Source organism: Anomaloglossus baeobatrachus, chromosome 6, assembly GCF_048569485.1.
Source record: "Anomaloglossus baeobatrachus isolate aAnoBae1 chromosome 6, aAnoBae1.hap1, whole genome shotgun sequence".
NCBI lineage: Eukaryota > Metazoa > Chordata > Amphibia > Anura > Aromobatidae > Anomaloglossus > Anomaloglossus baeobatrachus.
Window position 1 is genome coordinate 84,526,065 of NC_134358.1, and position 21,107 is coordinate 84,547,171.

General features: G+C 42.8%; 1 protein-coding gene across 1 annotated transcript in view; it reads right to left on the bottom strand.

Moving 5' to 3' along the window:
• The window catches only part of VPS13B (vacuolar protein sorting 13 homolog B), a 1,405,890-nt gene that overhangs the window by 1,245,948 nt on the left and 138,835 nt on the right, over positions 1 to 21,107 (bottom strand). The window contains exon 4 of the mRNA XM_075353076.1: positions 20,598 to 20,718. Coding sequence (XP_075209191.1) covers positions 20,598 to 20,718 — 121 coding nt within the window. The remainder of the gene's footprint in view (positions 1 to 20,597; positions 20,719 to 21,107) is intronic.

Genomic DNA, 21,107 nt, shown 5'->3' on the forward strand with positions numbered 1-21,107 from the left:
GAAGGGATTGGCAGAGTGGCGAGGCTGGGGAGTAGCGAAGGGAGAGGTGGATTAAGCGGGCCGCAGAGTTTAGGATAGATTGGAGGGGTGCAAGAGTGTTGGAAGGGAGGCCAGAGAGCAGGAGGTTGCAGTAGTCGAGGTGGGAGATGATGAGGGCATGCACTAATGTTTTTGCAGATTCTTGGTTAAGGAAAGCACGGATCCGGGAGATATTTTTGAGTTGTAATCGGCATGAGTTGAAGAAGGCTTGGATGTGTGGCTTGAAGGATAGAGCAGAGTCGAGGGTTACTCCAAGGCAACGAGCTTGTGAGACTGGGGTGAGTGAGCAACCATCAAGTTTGATGGAAAGGCTTGTTGGAGGAGATGAGTGAGGAGGAGGAAAGACAATGAACTCTGTTTTGTCCATGTTAAGTTTTAGGAATCGTGCAGAGAAGAAGGATGAAATAGCAGACAGACATTGTGGAATTTTGGTTAGTAGAGAGGTAATGTCAGGTCCAGAGAGGTAGATCTGTGTGTCATCGGCATAGAGATGATACTGGAAGCCGTGGGACTCTATGAGCTGTCCCAGGCCGAAGGTGTAGATGGAGAACAGCAGGGGTCCAAGAACTGAGTCTTGGGGGACACCGACAGATAGGGGGGGGAGATGAGGAAGTGGTGTGAGAATGGGAGATGCTGAAAGTTCGGTCGGTTAGTTATGAGGAGATCCAAGATAGGGCCAAGTCTGTGATGCCCAGAGATGAGAGAATCTGTAGTAGGAGGGAATGGTTTACTGTGTCGAAGGCAGAGGACAGGTCCAGGAGGAGGAGGATAGAGTAGTGTCGCTTGGCTTTGGCGGTTAGTAGATCATTGGTGACTTTGGTTAGGGCAGTTTCGGTAGAATGATGTGGTCGGAAGCCAGATTGAAGCCGGTCAAAGAGGGAGCAGGAGGAGAGGTATGAGGACAATTCAAGATGGACATGCTGTTCCAGTAGTTTTGAGACATAGGGGAGAAGGGATATGGGGCAATAGTTTGACACAGAAGATGGGTCAAGGGAGGGCTTTTTGAGGATGGGTGTAATAGAGGCATGTTTAAAGCATGAAGGGAATACACCAGTTGTTAGTGATAGGGTGAAGAGATGGGTTAGGGCTGGGATGAGGACTGCGGTGATGTTGGGGATGAGGTGCGATGGGAGCGGGTCCAGTGCACAGGTGGTTAGATGTGATCTTGAGAGTAGAGTGGAGAGATTGTTTTCTGTCATGGTGGAGAAGCTGGATTTGGAGGAAGAGGGATGAGTAGCTATGATGAGGGGCTGTGGTGATTGTGGGCCAAAGCTTGCTCTGATGTTGTCAATCTTCCGCTTGAAGAAAGAGGCAAAGTCTTCAGCTGAGATGAGAGGAGAGGGAGGTGGTGCCGGAGGACAGAGGAGAGAATTGAAAGTGTTGAATAGCTGTTTAGGGTTGTGAGAGAGAGAAGATATGAGGGATGAGAAGTAGGTTTGTTTTGCAGCAGTGAGTGTGGACTTGAAAGTGGTGAGGGACTCTTTATATGCAATGAAGTGCTCAGTGGAATGAGACCTCTTCCATCTGCGCTCAGCAATTCTGGAAGCCCGTCTTAGTTCTTTAGTCTGCCTTGTGTGCCAGGGTTGCCTGTTGATAGTGCAGGTTTTGGTGTGTGTGAGGGGGGCAGCTGATTCGAGAGCTGCAGAGATTGTAGTGTTGTATAAAGTTGCAGCGGCATCTGCATCATGTAGAAATGTATTAATGTAACAGACCATTCATCAAAAGTACTTAGCTACATTATTTCTAGCATATAGAAAGGAATGTGATGGACTGGGTTTATGTTATTTACAGAGGTCGTCCACTAGTTTTACATTGATGGCCTATCCTGAGGACAATTCATCAATGTCTGATCGTCTGGTCCCCTCAGCTGTTCTCCATGCCGGCAGTGGTAGCATGTGGACAGAAATGTTCAGCTCTGGAGCTGCCCCGTCAACTGACAGTGGCCACGGCCGGGTACTGCACATCCACCTCCTATTGATTCGAATAAAAGGCGGATGTGCAATACCCGGCTGCGGCCATTATTCAAAGACGAAACAGCTTTGGAACTGAACATTTCTGACTGCCTACTGCCGCCAGCAGCATCATACACAACTGATTGGTGGGAGTTTGGGGTGTTAATCCCTGGCCGATCAGACATTGATGACCTAACCTAAGGATAGGTCATCAATGTTTAAGTAGTGGACAGCCTCTTTAAAGATAACTTGTCACCTGTTCATCAACATTTAAAGCATGTAAATGGGGTTCTACAAACCCTTAATACCCTCATAGGTGCCCCTAAATACCACCGAAAAAATATTTTATACAAGTCCAGCTCTGTATGCAAATTGCGTAGTTTGGTTCACTGGGTGCCTCCAGATCCTGCTCATCAACTCCTTAGGAGAGATGAGCGAACCTTAGGCTCGGGCTCGGAAGATGACGTGAAAATCCCCATGGTGCGTATCGCACTCTGCTTTTGTCTGATGCCCTGCTTTGTTCACGCTGTGGGATGTGTTTATCCATTTCCAATCACAGCGTTCCAAGCTGTATTGTTCATGGAGAATAAAAAAAAAGAACAAACACCGCCCACATACCTCCAGAAATGTTTTGCTTTTGGCCCATAGCAAAACATTTCCGGAGGTGGGTGGGCGGTGTATGGGTTTTTTTTTTTTTTAATTATCCATAAACAATACAGCCTAGAACGTTGACTGTAAGTTAAATGAGATGAATAAACACATCCCGCAGCGCAAACAATGAGGGGAATCAGACAGACAGAAGCACAGCACGATACTCACCATGGGGATGTTTACATAATTTTATGAGCCTGAACCCAGAGCCTAAAGTTCCTCATCTCTACTCCTTGGTCCTGACAAACACCACATTTATTTTCATGGAAGAGGATAACATTTTCTACATCATCCCCAAAGTGGTCAGGGTCTCGCTGCTGCGCAGTTTAATCAGATAAATGAACAAGCGTGCCACGTTCTGCCCTACTGAGCAGCCAGCAGCCTATCGTTGAGCTAAGGACGTTGAAGTTAAGTCGCTGCCTACGTATTACAGCATTCTCTGCTCTAGGAAACAGTGTGGCGCGCCCGCGCAAGTCTATGATTCAACTGCACAGGCTTGAGACCTTGAGTGCTGTGTGGATGAAGCAGGAAACGTCATACGCTTCTATTAAGATGAAGTCAGTGTTTGACTGGACTGAGAAGGTTTCAAGCATAATCCATATTCCCACAATCTGACCGAATAGCACAATATGCATGCAGTATGGGACATGAATAAAAGTCTTTTTTGGAGGTGTGCAGGATCTCATTTACATGCATTAAGAGATGATGGGCAGGGTTTATAAGCTATAAAAAAGTGACTGGTTCCCATTTCTACGTTATGATTGGGGGCATCAACGGACACACGTCAAATTACGCTGTATTCAATTCTCCCAGTTTATTATTGTAGAAGTGGAATTGGAGAATTTCCTTCAGACTCTAATATAGCTTTGTCTCTGCAGACTGGGATAATTGAAGAAAGGTGATTTTCTCGAAAATGCTCAATGAGCTCCCAGGTCTGCCAAGTGCTTTAGGGCTCATTCACAAGTCTGTGTTGTGTGTACAAGTGCCATTCAAGTTTTACTAATAGCACTTGTGCCTACAATAGTGAATGGGGCTGTTCATGAGCCCATGATTTTCTGCGAACCAAGAGATTAGCACAAAATCATACAGACATGTCCGATACTGATCCGACTGTTGGATGAAAATCGGCAAAGTAAGTCTATGGGTCTGTGATTAAGCGTTATTAATGGATTGATAGGAAAAGATGGAGAAACCCTTTTTTTTTGTTTGTTTCCCATCTGAGAAAAATGAATGAATCCCGGGGACTAAACTCTAAGGTTAAAAACTAGTGATGAGCGAATGCTACATATTTGGGTGATTTGTACCATATACCTAGTACTATTCAAGCATTTGTCACAAATAACGAACTTAATGCAAGTCAAAGGGGAATTCTTCTTGAAGATTTCCCAGAAAAATGCTCGGGTTCCCCATTGACTTGTATTAGGTTAGTTATTTGTAATGAATACTGGAATAGTACTAGGTAAACGGTATAAATAACCCGAATATGTAGCGTTCACTCATCACTAGTTTTGCTGATCAAAAGAATACTGTCAAGTTTATTGGCCAGCAAAAATAACTTCAACACAACACACACCCTATCATTGTGTAATCTATTGCAAAATGCTGTGGAATATGTTGGCACTATATTATAATAATAATAATAATATCATCATAATCAATAATAATAATAAATAATAATAAATATATAATAATATATAATATTATATATATTATTAATATTAATACATAATTAATATTATTATGTAACTTTCTTACTGTTTAATGTGCAGAAGAATCTTGGATTTGTTTTTCTAATTACAAAAAAATGGATGGCACACACGGTAGAAATGGTCCAAAATATAATCACACAAAAAATGGTAAATTATTGTAATGCAAGGCAAAAAAAACCCCAAAACCCACGTCTGAATGTGGCATTATCGTTACTGTTTGCAATAATATTTCAATAGAGATAAATTGTAACAGCCTGGACTCCTGACCTGTCATTTCGGGTTAACTGGAGGCAACTGTACCAAAATGTATTTAGATTTTAGGTCATTGGATGTAAATGAAAAGTTTCTGATCACTAACTGGAAACATTGATTTGAATAAAAATGAAGAATTAAACAAAAAAAGATAAATAAAATTTTAAACTTTAAAACTTTTCCAAATACAGTACAATAGGCCTTAATTTGCATATTCCCAAAAATATATATATATATATATATATATATATATATATATATATATATATAAAAAAAAAAGTATATGAAGGTTTTCTTTTTCCTTTAAAACATTAACATTATTGGCAAATGGATATTTCCCACTCTGGGTATCACCGCTCACAAAGAGCACAACTCCATGACTCAAATAGATGAATAACAATTTCTGTCCAGAGCATTAGCAGTGATTTAAGAAGTGCTGCATGTTTTTATTTTTCATTCCTTATCCAAGTTTGTTTCACTGTTTCCCCAATGGAAGACGATTTCTAGGAGTGGGAAAATGCATTAAAATTTATTAGCCAGCCTATGTCCCTGCAGCTGCATCCCCCCTCCTATGTACTGGGTATTAAGTATATCAGTGTATTCATTGAATAGTATAAAAGAAAAAAAATAATAATAGTGTCATGGTTGAACACTTGTAAATGAGTTATACATGAAAAAGATTTAAAATCCAAAACATTTTCAATTTCAATGCAAGCGTTCAGTGAATAGAAACATTTGTTCACTTTCAGAGCCTGCAGATTGGTTTCTATCTATGGATTTCTTGTTATAAAAACCAGTGCAGTACTCAAAAATGACAATCAGACGTCACACTTTAGTTATATTTTTATATAGATAATTTAGATCTGATGGTACTAGCACGAATCAAAAGACATGACCTTAGATGTACCGATGCGTCCAAAGTTGCGAAGGGGTTAAAATAGCCATTTATTTGTTACACTGACAGGCAGAAACCTATTATTTAATTATTATCCTTTACTTATATAGCACTAATAATTCCGCAGCGCTTTACAGACATCATCAGCACTGTTCCCTATTGCGGCTCACAATCTATATTCCCTATCAGTATGGGAGTGTGGGAGGAAATCGGAGCAAACACAGGGAGAACAGAGCTACTGTGCTGCCCTTAACAATCCTTTTATTTTTTTACAGAAATCAATAGTACACATGAAAATAGAAAAACTTTGTAATATCACGGTGGCTCAGTGGTTAGCGCTGTTGTTCTGCAGCGATGAGGTCCTGGGTTTAAATCCCACCAATGACGACAGCTGCAAGGAGTTTGTACGTTCTCCCCGTGTTGTGTGGGTTTCCTCGGAGTTCCTTCATTTTCTCCCACACTCCAAAGACATAGTGATAGAGAATTTAGCCTGTGAGCCCCAATGGGGACCATGATGATCACTTTTTAAAGCGCTGTGGAAATAATAGCGCTATATAAGTGAGTAAAATAAATAAACATCTTATTACAGAAATTTGCTTCTGTCTTCTCCTGAACGGATCTTTCATTTAAGGATAAAGTATGATTTCCGTGAGTCAAAGATTTCCCCATTACTTGGATAGGAGATGACAGTTTGTTTTTATTAAGTTGTATGGAGAAATTCAAATGTTGTTTCATGATAATTTGCAGTAGGATGTCTCTGCCTCCAGCTCCTCCTCCCTACATAGAATTTTAAAAGCACCAATCGCCATCTCCTATCAGTGATATGAAAATCTGTCTTTACTGAATACAGATTTTATCCAAGACAAGTGAAAAATCAATTCAGTAGGCAAAAGAAGCAAATATCTCTGATCAGATAACAAGGTTTCTCAATGTTATATTTACTTTTGATTTAAAGGGAACCAAACATCAGCATTTTCCTATATGAGGTGCAGCCAGTGCAGTACTGGCACTATCAGGCACAGGCTGTACATACCATTAGTGCGCAGCTCGGATGTTTAGGCTGTGAAATTCAAATTATATTTTTTGTCAATCATCAATTTTCATGTCTATGCTGCTTTTCAATGCATTTTCCTTTCATCGGGAGCAGTTTTAAGGCTATGTGCGCACAGTGCGTTTTTCGCAGTGTTTTTGCGCGTTTTTCGGGTGCGTTTTTGGCCTCAAAACTGCAGGACTTTGCTTCCCCAGCAAAGTCTGAGTTTTAATTTTTGCTGTCCGCACACATCTGTTTTTTTTCAGCTGCGTTTTTGTGGTGCCACAAAAATGCAGCATGTCAATTATTCCCGCGTTTTTCACTGCGCTTTTCATCCATTGAGTTCAATGGGATGTTGAAAGACGCAATGAGAAACGCAAATAGCTGCGTTTTGGTGCGTTTTGGTGCGTTTCTAAGACCAAAAACGCAGCTATAAACGCAGGAGGTGGGTAGTAAAGTGACGTGTACAGGAAGAGGATTCCTTCTGTCAGTATATACAGAAGCGTGAATCCTCCCGGTACCGTCACCGCCGCTTCCACCTCCCGTCCTGTGCATGTCTGCTGCCGTGCAGCGCCATGTACAGGCAGGAGGTGGAAGCGGCTGCGAAAACAAAAGTTAACAGTAGAAAAAAAAAAAAAGTTATACTCACCTGTCTGCAGACTCCCGGTGCCATGCCCGCTCCCATCTCCTCTCACGGTATCGCCACCCCCGCTCCGGCTGTGTGCAGACGGCCGGGAAACCTCCGATGGATGCAGGACCTGGCGATGGATCACCTGATGCAGTCACCTGACGCATCAGGTGATCGTAAGTATCGCGGTGACGCGGGCGCCCGGCCGGTATCAGCGGATGCGTCAGGAGACTTCATCCCTTACCGGCAGCTGCTGCAGCGATCGGACAGGATCAGACTCCCGCCCCATCGCTCCAGGAGCTGCCGGTAATCAGCACATAAGTGAGTATTATATATTTATTTTTATTTTTTTGCACCGATGCATCAGCTGATTGTATAATCGGCTTTTAAACAATCAGCTGATGTGTGATGTGATTCAGGCACTTGATCCTGACACATCATCTGATTGCTTTGCCTTCCAGCAAACCGATCAGATGATATTGGATCACGATTGGACGGCGTGGGACCCTTGACCCAGGATTACTGCGGAGGGGGGGTTCTTTATTTCAATAAAGATGGAGTCACTAATTGTGTTGTGTTTTATTTGTAATAAAAATATTTTTCTGTGTGTTGTGTTTTTTTTTTTATCTTTACTAGAAATTCATGGTGGCCATGTCTAATATTGGCGTGACACCATGAATTTCGGGCTTAGGGCCAGCTATACAGCTAGCCCTAAACCCATTATTACCCGGCGAGCCACCCGGCATCAGGGCAGCTGGAAGAGTTGGATACAGCGCCAGAAGACGGCGCTTCTATGAAAGTGCCATTTTCTGGGGTGGCTGCGGGACTGCAATTCACAGCGGGGGTGCCCAGAAAGCATGGGCACCCTGCACTGTGGATTCCAATCCCCAGCTGCCTAGTTGTACCCGGCTGGACTCAAAAATTGGGCGAAGCTCACGTCATTTTTTTTTAAAATTATTTCATGAAATTCATGAAATAATTTAAAAAAAAGGGCTTCCCTATATTTTTGGTTCCCAGCCGGGTACAAATAGGCAGCTGGGGGTTGGGGGCAGCCCGTACCTGCCTGCTGTACCCGGCTAGCATACAAAAATATGGCGAAGCCCACGTCATTTTTTTTGTTTGGGGGGGCAAAGAAATCCTGCATACAGTCCTGGAAGGAGGAAGCTGAGCCTTGTAGTTCGACAGCTGCTGTCTGCTCTCCTGCATACACTATTGGATGTAGGATGCTGAGCCTTGTAGGTCTGCTCCCCCTGACTCTCCCTCAAGCATACAGTCCTGGATGGAGCATGCTGAGTCTTGTAGTTCTGCAGCTGCTGTCTGCTCTCCTGCATACACTATTGGATGGAGTATGCTGAGCCTTGTAGTTCTGCAGCTGTCTGCTCTTCTGCATACACTAGTGGAGAATGAAGAACACATTGAAGAAGGAAATGACATCAGACCTTTTTTTTTTGTTCACTGATAAGAAACGCATAAGGACGCAGTGAGCAAAAACGCAGCAAAACGCAGCAAAAAAACCCGCACCAAATCGCGGCAAAACGCGTGCGTTTTTTGCCGCGTTTTTTCGACGCAGGTGCGTTTTTGTGCATTTTTAGCGGCCAAAAACGCACAAAAACGCAGCGTCAAAAAGACGCAGTGTGCGAACCTAGCCTTAAGGGAACCAAACATCAGGATGTTCGTATATAAGGTGCAGCCAGTGCAGTACTGGCACTATCAGGCACAGGCTGTACATACCATTAGTGCGCAGCTCGGGTGTTTAGGCTGTGAAATTCAACTTTATAAAGTTTGAAAATTCATGCACTTTTTGATTGACGTGTGCACCTCGCTGCTTAAGTCCGGGCGGGTTATGCACATGTATCCCCGCCCCCCCACCTGTTCCTCCCTCCCTCTGGCCGTATATAAATTTCTACTCTTCTGTTATACGGCGTCGGAGTTAGCGCCTGCGCATAGCGCTCATCTCCGGCGCCATGTTTCTGAAGCCCACAGTATTATGGTGCATGAGAGGGCGGCGCATGCGCCCTCACTTCTTCAGTTCTATTGTGACCGCGGGAGCGCGCGCGGTCACAACAGGACTGGAGAACAGCTGATCTTACCGATTAGCTGAAGCAGACGATATCGTAGCAGACGTTCTGCTGCAGCTAATCAGGGTAAGATCATCTGTGCTCCAGTCCTGTTGTGACCGCACGCGCTCCCGCGGTCACATAAGATCTGAAGAAGTGAGGGCGCATGCGCTGACCTCTCATGCGTCGCACTCTCATCTCATGCACCATAATACTGTGGGCTTCAGAAACATGGCGCCAGAGATGAGCGCTATGCGCAGGCGCTAACTCCGGCGCCGTGTAACTGAAGATTAGAAATTTACATAAAGCCAGAGGGAGGGAGGAACAGGCGGCGGGGGGGGAGGGCGGGAATCCACTTGCATAACCCGCCCGGACATTAGCAGCACAGGTGCACACGTCAATCAAAAAGTGCATGAATTTTCAAACTTCATAAAGTTGGATTTCACAGCCTAAAACATCCGAACTGCCCACTAATGGTATGTACAGCCTGTGCCTGATAGTGCCAGTACTGCACTGGCTGCACCTTATACATGAAAATCCTGATGTTTGCTTCCCTTTAAAAAGTAAAAGTACAATAATTATACAGCTATGAGTGCCTGTGAGCATCTACAAACCAGCGTGTGCAGAGAGCAGAGCAGAGATTTCTCCTCCTCCCTGTTCTTCCTGCACACGCTGGTTTGACAAATCACATTGCTCTGTGTTATATATGTGAAACACAGACATTAAAGGGATATTTCCATCTCCAAGATCCTATCCCAATATGTAGTGGGTGTAATAATAATAATAGCAAGTACCTACAATCAGATATATAGTATGGTTCTCCTCATTAGTTATGTCTCTTACCTCATGTGCAGGGCTTTCAGTAGCCAAGGTCTGGTTATGACCATAAGGCAACTAACGGTCATTATATGTGTAGTCATCATAACCATGGATACTTAAGCTACTGCACATGTTTTAAGCAACATAGCTAATCAGGAGAACTATACTACATTTCTAATTGGAGGTATTTGCTAATATTATTATTACTATTATTATTACTACACCTACTACATATTGAGATAGGATCTTGAAGATGGGAATACCCCTTTAATGACGGTACTTTGGACTGGTCGAGATACACGAACACCAGGATTAAACATAGTTTGTAAAGTACCATTGAACAAATGGCGCTAGAATAATAATAATAATAATAATTGGACAAATGTTCAGGTGAAATAAAGACATGAATAAAAACATTGGAGGCTGGTAAAGCAATCCTATTACATTTGAGGGTTAAACCCCCTGGATAGGTTCCCTGTAGGGGATACAAACAATATGGACAGGTTCCTATTAGTTCCTTCATCTCTCAGACAATCCCTTTATGCTCCATTCCTACTTGCTGAAACTTGATATCTGACATAGTCTACCACGTAAAAACATTAGTGCCTATACAATACTAAACTTATATCTTTCAGGTAGTCAACCAGTGAAGTCCTGTCCATCTCATAAATCCATATGTTGATATGAACGAAAAATTGCATTGACTTATTATCTGACGCAATGCACATAAATTATTATTTATATTATAGCACCATTTATTCCATGGCACTTTACATGTGAAAGGGGTATACATAATAGGGACAAGTACAATAATCATAAACAATACAAGGCACAGACTGGTACAAGAGGACGGAGGTCCCTGCCCGCGAGGGCTCACAGTCTACAAGGGATGGGTGAGGATACAGTAGGTGAGGGTAGAGCTAAATAAATAAATGTGGCTTTTACAAACAAGAGTTGGTTGGATATTATAGTTCAATTAGAGTCTACGATAAATCACATGAGGGAAAAAAAAAAAAAAAAGGTTGAAAATCCCAAAAGACCAATTTTTCACACGTATCTTTATTATTCCATCATCAAGTTGCTATGACAGTGTTAAAGCATAATAAACACGGAGTGAGGGTACCGGCTGGAGGACCCTGTCCTGTGCGGAGGGAGGCATGATGGAATGCAGGAGGCCCCGTGTGAGAGCCGCCAATGAGGACATGGCCCACTTTCTGATTTCCACCCTGCCCTGACCTCTGGACTGGCCGTGTCTGCCCTTTTGCCCTTTCTTCGTCTAACAGAGGTTGCAGAAAGAGGTGAACGGGAGCAAAGTCGCTTTTTAAGTCATCATTCTCAATTATTCATAAAACCAATTAAAGATCAGCATACTATAAAAAAGATCACAAATAGAAATATCTCATAAAAGAACCATCAATAAAAACAGATTTTGCATTATTTTCATTTATTTTTTTATATATATATATATATATATATATATATATATATATATATATATATATATATATATATATATATCTCAATGAAACCCTCAGGATACAACAATCCAGCTTCCAATCCAGCAGAGTCATATTGGGGATCTTTCCTGGGTCATATTGATTTTTTTTCTTTTTCATGGAACTAATTATTATTATTATTTATTATTATAGTGCCAAGTATGGGCTCAAATAGTGATGTTATTTTAGCAAACATTTAATGTTGTTTGCTGAACGTATTCCATTTTGGATGATTGTATTTATTTATTACATACTTCTGTTGTGTGCAGATTAGGCTATGTTCATACAAAGTGTTTTGCTGCCATCTTGGCAGTAAAAACTCTGTTCAATGCGTCTTTGCAGCCATTTTTGTATCCAGGTTACATGTGTGATTTGTTTACAATACATGTAGTTTAATTCACCAAAAATACTTCAAAAACGCCGATTCCCCCCTCCCCCTTTTTCATTGTTTTCTAAAAGGTGAAAAAATTGCTGAAAAAATGCTCCAAAAAATGACATGCTGCAGATCTCAGCAGAAAAAAAGAAAATGATTTCTGTAATCTCATAGCTTTTGCTGGTACTGTAAAACTCAGTATTTAGTTTGCACAACAATGCAGCATGTGAACACAGCCTTAGGGGTGCTTCACACATAGCGAGATCGCTACCGAAATCGCTGCTACGGCACGGTTTTGGTGACGCAACAGTGACCTCATTAGCGATCTCGCTGTGTGTGACACTGAGCAGCGATCTGGCCCCTGCTGTGAGATCGCTGCTCGTTACACACAGCCCTGGTTCGTTTTCTTCAAAGGCACTCTCCCGCTGTGACACACAGATCGCTGTGTGTGACAGCGAGAGAGCGACGAAATGAAGCGAGCAGGGAGCAGGAGCCGGCATCTGGCAGCTGGGGTAAGCTGTAACCAGGGTAAACATCGGGTAACCAAGGTGGTTACCCGATATTTACCTTAGTTACCAGCCTCCGCAGCTCTCACGCTGCCTGTGCTGCCGGCTCCGGCTCTCTGCACATGTAGCTGCAGTACACATCGGGTTAATTAACCCGATGTGTACTGTAGCTAAGAGAGCAAGGAGCCAGCGCTAAGCAGTGTGCGCGGCTCCCTGCTCTCTGCACATGTAGAAACGTTATGATCGCTGCTGCGTCGCTGTGTTTGACAGCTAAGCAGAGATCATAACAGCGACTTACCAGGTCGCTGTTACGTCACAGAAAATGGTGACGTAACAGCGACGTCGTTGTCGCTATGTGTGAAGCACCACTTAGTGTATTTACAGGTACCATGTATTATCAGGATTATTTCTGTATAACTTGCAGTTTTGGTTTTAACATAATTTCTAAAATATTTATCAATCACTTATTTTGTGATCCAATCATGAATTGTTGGAATGTTTGCACAGTTGACATCTGTGATCAGGTAATGAGGACATTCATTAAACTTTTCTTCAATTTTTCATTGATTATTTTTGGGTTTTTTTCATATAAATTACACTTGACCTGTATTCATTGAACTACACATTGCATAGGAATGCGCTCGTATCTAAGAACAAACCTCAGATTAGTATGGTCTTTTACATGCTTCTCATTTCTGTTACAGTAAAATTGGAGGTTTTCGATTAATTAGGAATTATTTGTTGATACTAAGGGGTACTTTGCACGCTGCAACATCGCTAGCCGATGGTAGCGATGCCGAGTGCGATAGTCCCCGCCCCCGTCGCACATGCGATATCTTGTGATAGCTGCTGTAGCAAACATTATCGCTACGGCAGCTTCACACGCACTTACCTGCCCTGCGACGTCGCTCTGGCCGGCGACCCGCCTCCTTCCTAAGGAGGCGAGTCGTGAAGCGTCATAGCAATGTCCCTAGGCAAGCGGCCAATAGAAGCGGAGGGGAGGAGATGAGCGGGATGTAAACATCCCGCCCACCTCCTTCCTTCCGCATAGCCGGTGGAGGCAGGTAAGGAGATGTTCCTCGCTCCTGCGGCTTCATACACAGCGATGTGTGCTGCCGCAGGAACGGCGAACAACATCGTATCTCCTATTGGTGCGACACTATGAAAATGTCCAACGCTACACAGATCACGATTTACGACACTTTTGCGATCGTTTATCGGCGCATCTAGGCTTTACACATTACGACATTGTTACCGGCGCCGGATGTGCGTCACTTTCGATTTGACCCCAACGATATTGCAGTAGCGATGTCGCAACGTGCAAAGTACCCTTTACTTTCTCACTCTTCAATCTTGCACTGCAGATGTATACACACACAATATATATATATAATATATATATATATATATATATATATATATATATATATATATATATATATATATATATATATATATATATATATATATATATATATATAACACACACACACACACAGTGCCTTGCGAAAGTATTCAGCCCCCTTTAATTTGTCAACCTTTTCCCACATTTCAGGCTTCAAACATAAAGATAAAAATTTTAATGTTATGGTGAAGAATCAACAAGTGGGACACAATTGTGAAGGTGAACGATATTTATTGCTTATTTAAAATTTTTGTACAAAATAAATAACTGAAAATTGGTTTGTGCAATATTTTAATATTATTTCTCCCCTTTACTTTCAGTGCAGCAAACTCACTCCAGAAGTTCATTGAGGATCTCTGAATGATCCAATGTTGTCCTAAATGACTGATGATGATAAATATAATCCAACTGTGTGTAATCAAGTCTCCGTATAAATGCACCTGCTCTGTGATAATCTCAGTGTTCTGTTTAAAGCGCACATAGCATCATGAAGACCAAGGAACACAACAGGCAGGTCCGTGATACTGTTGTGGAGAACTTTAACCCCTTCAGCCCCCGGGCACTTTCCGTTTTTGCGTTTTTGTTTTTTGCTCCCCTTCTTCCGAGAGGCGTAACTTTTTTATTTTTCCATCAATCTTGCCATATGAGGGCTTGTTTTTTGCGGGACGAGTTGTACTTTTAAATGAAACCATAAGTTTTACCATATAGTGTACTGGAAAACGGCAAAAAAATTCCAAGTGCGGAAAAATTGCAAAAAAAGTGGGATTGTACAATAGTTTTTGGGATATTTTATTCACCGTGTTCACTATATGGTAAAACTGATGTGTGGGTACGATGCCTCAGGTCGGTGCGAGTTTGTAGACACCAAACATGTATAGGTTTACTTGTATCTAAGGGGTTAAAAAAATTCACAAGCTTGTCCAAAAAACGTGGCGCACGTTTTGCGCCATTTTCCAAAACCCGTAGCGTTCTCATTTTTCAGGATCTGAGGCTCAGTGATGGCTTATTTTTTGCATCTCGACCTCACGTTCTTAACGGTACCATTTTTGCGCAGATGCTACGTTTTGATCGCCTGTTATTGCATTTTGCGCAAAATTTGCGGCGACCAAAAAACGTAATTTTGGCGTTTGGAATTTTTTTGCCGCTACGCCGTTTACTGATCAGATTCATTGATTTTATATTTTGATAGATCGGGCATTTCTGAACGTGGCGATACCAAATATGTGTGTATTTTTTATTTTTTTAACCCTTTAATTTTCAATGGGGTGAAAGGGGGGTGATTTGAACTTTTAGGTTTTTTTATTTTTTTTTTCATTTTTTAAAACTTTTTTTTTACTTTTTTTATTTTATTTTACTAGTCCCCCTAGGGGGCTATTGCGATCAGCAATCCGATCGCTCTGCACTATCTGCAGATCTCAGCTACAGAGCTGAGAACTGCAGACTTGCTGCTTCACTTTCAATGTCGGCTGTATTCCGGCATTGAGAGGAAGTGACTCATGTTAGCTACAGGCGTCATCACATGACCCTGTGCTACCATGGCAACCGCCGAAAGTCACGTGATCATGTCACGTGACTTCCGGTGGGGGCGGGGTAAGTCACTGTCATGGCGGCGCCCATATACATATCGCTGCCAAGACTTTGGCAGCGAAATGTAAGGGGTTAATGGCCGCGGGTGGAAGCGATTCCACCCGCGGCTAGCAGGCACACATATCAGCTGTTGATAACAGCTGATATGTGCGCCGATCGCCGCCGCCTGCCGGCGGCAGGGGGCGGGGCTTACCGGCACACGATCCATGACGTATCTAGTACGTCATGGGTCGTTAAGGGGTTAAAGCCGGATATGGTTACAAAAAGATTTCCAAAACTTTAAATGTCCCAAGAAGCACTGTGCAAGCGATCATATTGAAATGGAAGGAGCATCATACCACTGCAAATCTACCAAGACCCGGCCGTCCATCCAAACTTTCATCTCAAGCAAGGAGAAGACTGATCAGAGATGCAGCCAAGAGACCCATGATCACTCTGGATGAACTGCAGAGATCTACAGCTGAGGTGGCAGAGTCTGTCCATAGGACAACAATCAGTCGTACACTGCACAAATCTGACCTTTATGGAAGAGTGGCAACGAGAAAGCCATTTCTCAATATCATCCTTAAAAAGTGTTGTTTACAGTTTGCCACAAGCCACCTGGGAGACACATCAAACATGTATAAGAAGGTGCTCTGGTCAGATTAAACCAAAATTGAACTATTTGGGCACAATGCCAAACGCTATGTTTGGCATAAAAGCAACACAGCTCATCACCCTGAACACACCATCCCCACTGTCAAACATGGTGGTGGCAGCATTATGGTTTGAGCCTGCTTTTCTTCAGCAGGGACTGGGAAGATGGTTAAAATTGATGGGAGGATGGATGGAGCCAAATACAGGACCAATCTTGAAGAAAACCTGTTGGAGTCTCCAAAAGACCTGAGACTGGGACGGAAATTTATCTTCCAACAAGACAATCTTCCCAAACATAAAGCAAAATCTACAATGGAATGGTTCACAAATAGACATATACAGGTGTTAGAATGGCCAAGTCACAGTCCAGACCTGAATCTAATCGAGAATCTGTGGAAAGAGCTGAAAACTGCTGTTCACAAACGCTCTCCATCCAACCTCACTTAGCTCCAGCTGTTTGCAAAGGAAGAATGGGCAAGAATTTCAGTGTCTCGATGTGCAAAACTGATAGACACATACCCCAAGTGACTGCAGCTGTAATCACTGCAAAAGATGGCACTACAAAGTATTAACTTAAAGGGGAGGAATAATATTGCACGCCTCAATTTTTATTTTTTAAAAAAGTTTAAAATAAGCATCTATTTTTGTTCAATTTCACAATTGTGTCCCACTTGTTGATTCTTCACCATAACATTAACATTTTTATCTTTATATATATATATATATATATATACATACACACACACACACACACACCGTATTTTTCGCTTTATAAGACGCACCTGATTATAAGACGCAACCCCAAATTTGGTGAAGGAATAGAGAATTTTTTAATAAATGGGGTCCGTCTTATAATGCCAGTGTCCGTCTAAGGCCGGTTTCACACATCCGGCTTTTTGCCGTTTTGCCGGATGCGGCGCTCTCCCGTACAGTTAATACAGTACAGTGACAGCGCAACAAGCGCCGGTCACATGCTGTCATGTGACCGGCGCATGTGACCCGGAAGTTACAGCGCTGTCATTGTACTGTATTAACTGTACGGGAGAGAGCCGCATCCGGCAAAACGGCAAAAAGCCGGATGTGTGAAACCGGCCTAACAAATAATATAGGGTATATGTCCCTCATAGCCCCCTCAACCTAAAATTAGCCCCCTTAATCTGCATATGGCCACCTTATATTGAACACGTCCCCCAGTGATGCCACATGTCCCCTATGGCTGGCACACATCCTCTTTGGCTGGCACACGGCCCCTGTGGCTGGCACACAGGCCCACTGTGGCTGGCACACAGGCCCACTGTGGCTGGCACACAGGCCCACTGTGGCTGGCACACAGACCCACTGTGGCTGGCAGACAGGCCCACTCTGGCAGGCAGACAGGCCCACTCTGGCAGGCAGACAGGCCCACTCTGGCAGGCAGACAGGCCCACTCTGGCAGGCAGACAGGCCCACTGTGGCAGGAAGACAGGCCCACTGTGGCAGGCAGACAGGCCCACTGTGGCAGGCAGACAGGCCCACTGTGGCAGGCAGACAGGCCCACTGGGGCAGGCAGACAGGCCCACTGGGGCAGGCAGACAGGCCCACTGGGGCAGGCAGACAGGCCCACTGTGGCTGGCAGACAGGCCCACTGTCGCTGGCAGACAGGCCCACTGTCGCAGGCAGACAGGCCCACTGGGGCAGGCAGACAGGCCCACTGGGGCAGGCAGACAGGCCCACTGGGGCAGGCAGACAGGCCCACTGGGGCAGGCAGACAGGCCCACTGGGGCAGGCAGACAGGCCCACTGGGGCAGGCAGACAGGCCCACTGGGGCAGGCAGACAGGCCCACTGGGGCAGGCAGACAGGCCCACTGGGGCAGGCAGACATCACCCTCTGTTACATATTGCCCCCATGTTGCTGCTTTTAGTAAAATAAACTCTTTCCTTACCTTCTGCAGCACTGTCCTGTCTCGTGTCTCCCTCCTCGGTGTTGAGCTCCTCCTGTCTCCTGCACTTCCTACTTCCTGGTTCTAGTGCAGGTCATGTGATCGGGACAGCAGAGAGATATCTCTGCGTGCCTAATCACAGCAGCAGGAGGGAGACCGGGCAGACGCTGGAGGAGGTGAGTAAAGAGTTTATTATTTTACTATGGACAGCAGCACGGGAGGCTATAGCTAACAAAGGGGGAGGGGGGATCCTGTGCGATCAAAGGTAAGCACAGGCAGATATAATATGTGCAGCTCCCTCAGCCCATCAGCGCGATGCAGTTTCAGCACCACGCTTCTGATGGACAGCGGCTGTGTATATTATATGAGCGGGAGCAGGAGATCAAACGCTGCCGCTCCCAGCTTTTCCTGCCCCCAGCAACCCCCAGCACCGCTCCAGAGCTGCCGCACCTCCATTGGACTCTGTATATGTATATATATTATATATATATATATACACCCCCCCTCCCGTATATTCGGATTATAAGACGCACCCCCTACTTTCCCCCAAAATTTGGGGGAACAAAAGTGCGTCTTATAAAGCGAAACATACGGTGTATATATATATATATATATATATAAAAGACAAAAAAGGGGGACCAGTCGCACACTGTGAAAAACCAACATGAATTCTACCTTAAAACATAAATGGAGGTATTTGGAATATTATAATGGCCATTGTAATACTAGCCCACCGCCCCTTCACGGCACCCTCCTTTGCTGGGTCCTACACTACACTGCATCTTTTCAGGGTTTTAAAAACCTACAAGATCAGCTGGTGAACACAAAGAAGGCTAATGAAGCAGCCAGGAGCTGGGGTGCAAATCCAGCAAACAGAGCACCACTCCCTGTTTATATGCATTTGGTTTTTCACAGTGTGCGACTGGTCCCCCTTTTTTCTCTTGTATTTATACACATCACACAGATACGCACCTGTTCACATTGTAAAGGTGCTGCCAGTCCAGTTTGAAGTCAGGTTAGTACCAGCGTGGGAAACCAGCAAGGCAACCCCTGTTTCATTCTGTTTTTTCCTATTGTATAATGCATATAAACAGGGAGTGGGGCTCTGTTTACTGGATTTGCACCCCAGCTCCTGGCCGCTTCATTAGCCTCCTTTTTGTTCATGAGCTGGTCTTGTAGGTTTTTAAAACCCAGAAAAGATGCAGTGTAGTGTAGGACCCAGCAAAGGAGGGTGCCGTGAAGGGGCGCTGGGCTAGTATTACAGTGGCCATTATAATATTCCAAATACCTCCATTTAGGTTTTAAGGTAGAATTTATTTGGGTTTTTCACAGTGTGCGACTGGTCCCCCTTTTTTCTCTTGTATTTATACACATCACACAGATACGCACCTGTCCACATTGTAAAGGTGCTGCCAGTCCGGTTTGAAGTCAGGTTAGTACCAGCGCGGGAAACCAGCAAGGGAACCCCTGTTTCATTCTGTATTTTCCTATTGTATAATATATATATATATATATATATATATATATATATATATATATATATATATGAAGCTCATCAAGAGAATGCCAAGAGTGTGCAAAGCAGTAATCAAAGCAAAAGGTGGCTACTTTAAAGAACCTAAAATATAAAGACATATTTTCAGTTGTTTCACACTTTTTTGTTAAGTATTTCATTCCACATGTTTTAATTCATAGTTTTGATGCCTTCAATGTGAATCCACAATTTTCAGAGTCATGAAAAGTAAAGAAAACTCTTTGAATAAGAAGGTGTGTCCAAACGTTTTGTCTGTACTGTGTGTGTGTATATATATATACGTATATATATATATATATATATAAAAGAATATATATGTATATATATATATATATATATATATATATATATATATATATATATATATATATATATATAGTCAACTTCTCCCATTTTAGCCTGGTTTTATGTGTGATTTTAATATTGCCCTCGCCCGTTATATGTCACATGAGAGCTTGACCAAGCATCACATACTTGAAACAAGGTTATTTACCCACAATTTTGTAAAGATGCTAACAATTTTGTCGGGTCCCTTTTTGGTAACTTGTTTGAAATTATGTCCAATATGCCTTTTTTACCTCAGATTTTTTTTTTGTGTTTTTCCAATGCACACAAAGAAAATAAACATTTGCATAACAAATAAATATGAAGGAATAAAATTAATATCATTGCGGTAGTAAGTTGGCTAGAGCTAGGCAAAGAACTTCTCAGGACCCTGGTCTAACCAGCCACGTCAGAGTATAATTGCCACTGGAATAGAGCATTTACTACTACCTGAGACCACCGCTGTGCCTCTTCTGAATAAAAAGCTGCCATAACAGCATTACCCTGTGCTATGACACACACACATGGAGTCACGGCGGCCGACCAATCAGAATTGGGTCCGCGAATGTCATAACTAGGAGATGGTTTACATATCGCTAATACAGCAGCCGTGGATGACTGACTTGGCCACTAGAACAGGGTCCTGCAAATCTTATTTGCTAAATTATATTGACTACTATTAATTTTCCCAAGAGCTTTATTTAGTGACTAAGTAGCCACTACTTGTTAAAAATGAAAACCGCCATTAATATATGTAAGGATAGAATAAGGTATAAAGTAATCACCTGGAGGTAAATCAGGATCAGTGGGGGCCGTCTGTTGGATCTTCCTCGGCTTAACTAGGGATTTAGCACTCTCAGTGTTGCTTCGACCGGTAGAGCTTGAACCACAGCTCTCATGATCATCCTTCAAGATAAAAAAACAACAGAAAACATAAAAATGCAAATAAAAATGCAGGCAATATAAAAATGGCAGCAATTTAGATAACGAAAGATGGCTTATAAAGACATAAAAAAGAAGAAAAAATAAAAAATATATATATATATTATATATGAAAATGTACAGAAAAAGTTCTGAAAATATATAAATATTCAATAAATATTAAATAAATATTAAATTAAATAAATATTCAGACAAAATTATGTATTTTTCTAATCTATTCCTGCAATACGTTCAGCTTTTGTAAGCAAATATAGGGAATAACAGTTGTAAATGTATACCAATAGGAATGAAAGGTCTACTCCAAAAAGCTGACATACTAAAAAGACAGAATAAATGATTGAGAAAAAAAATTA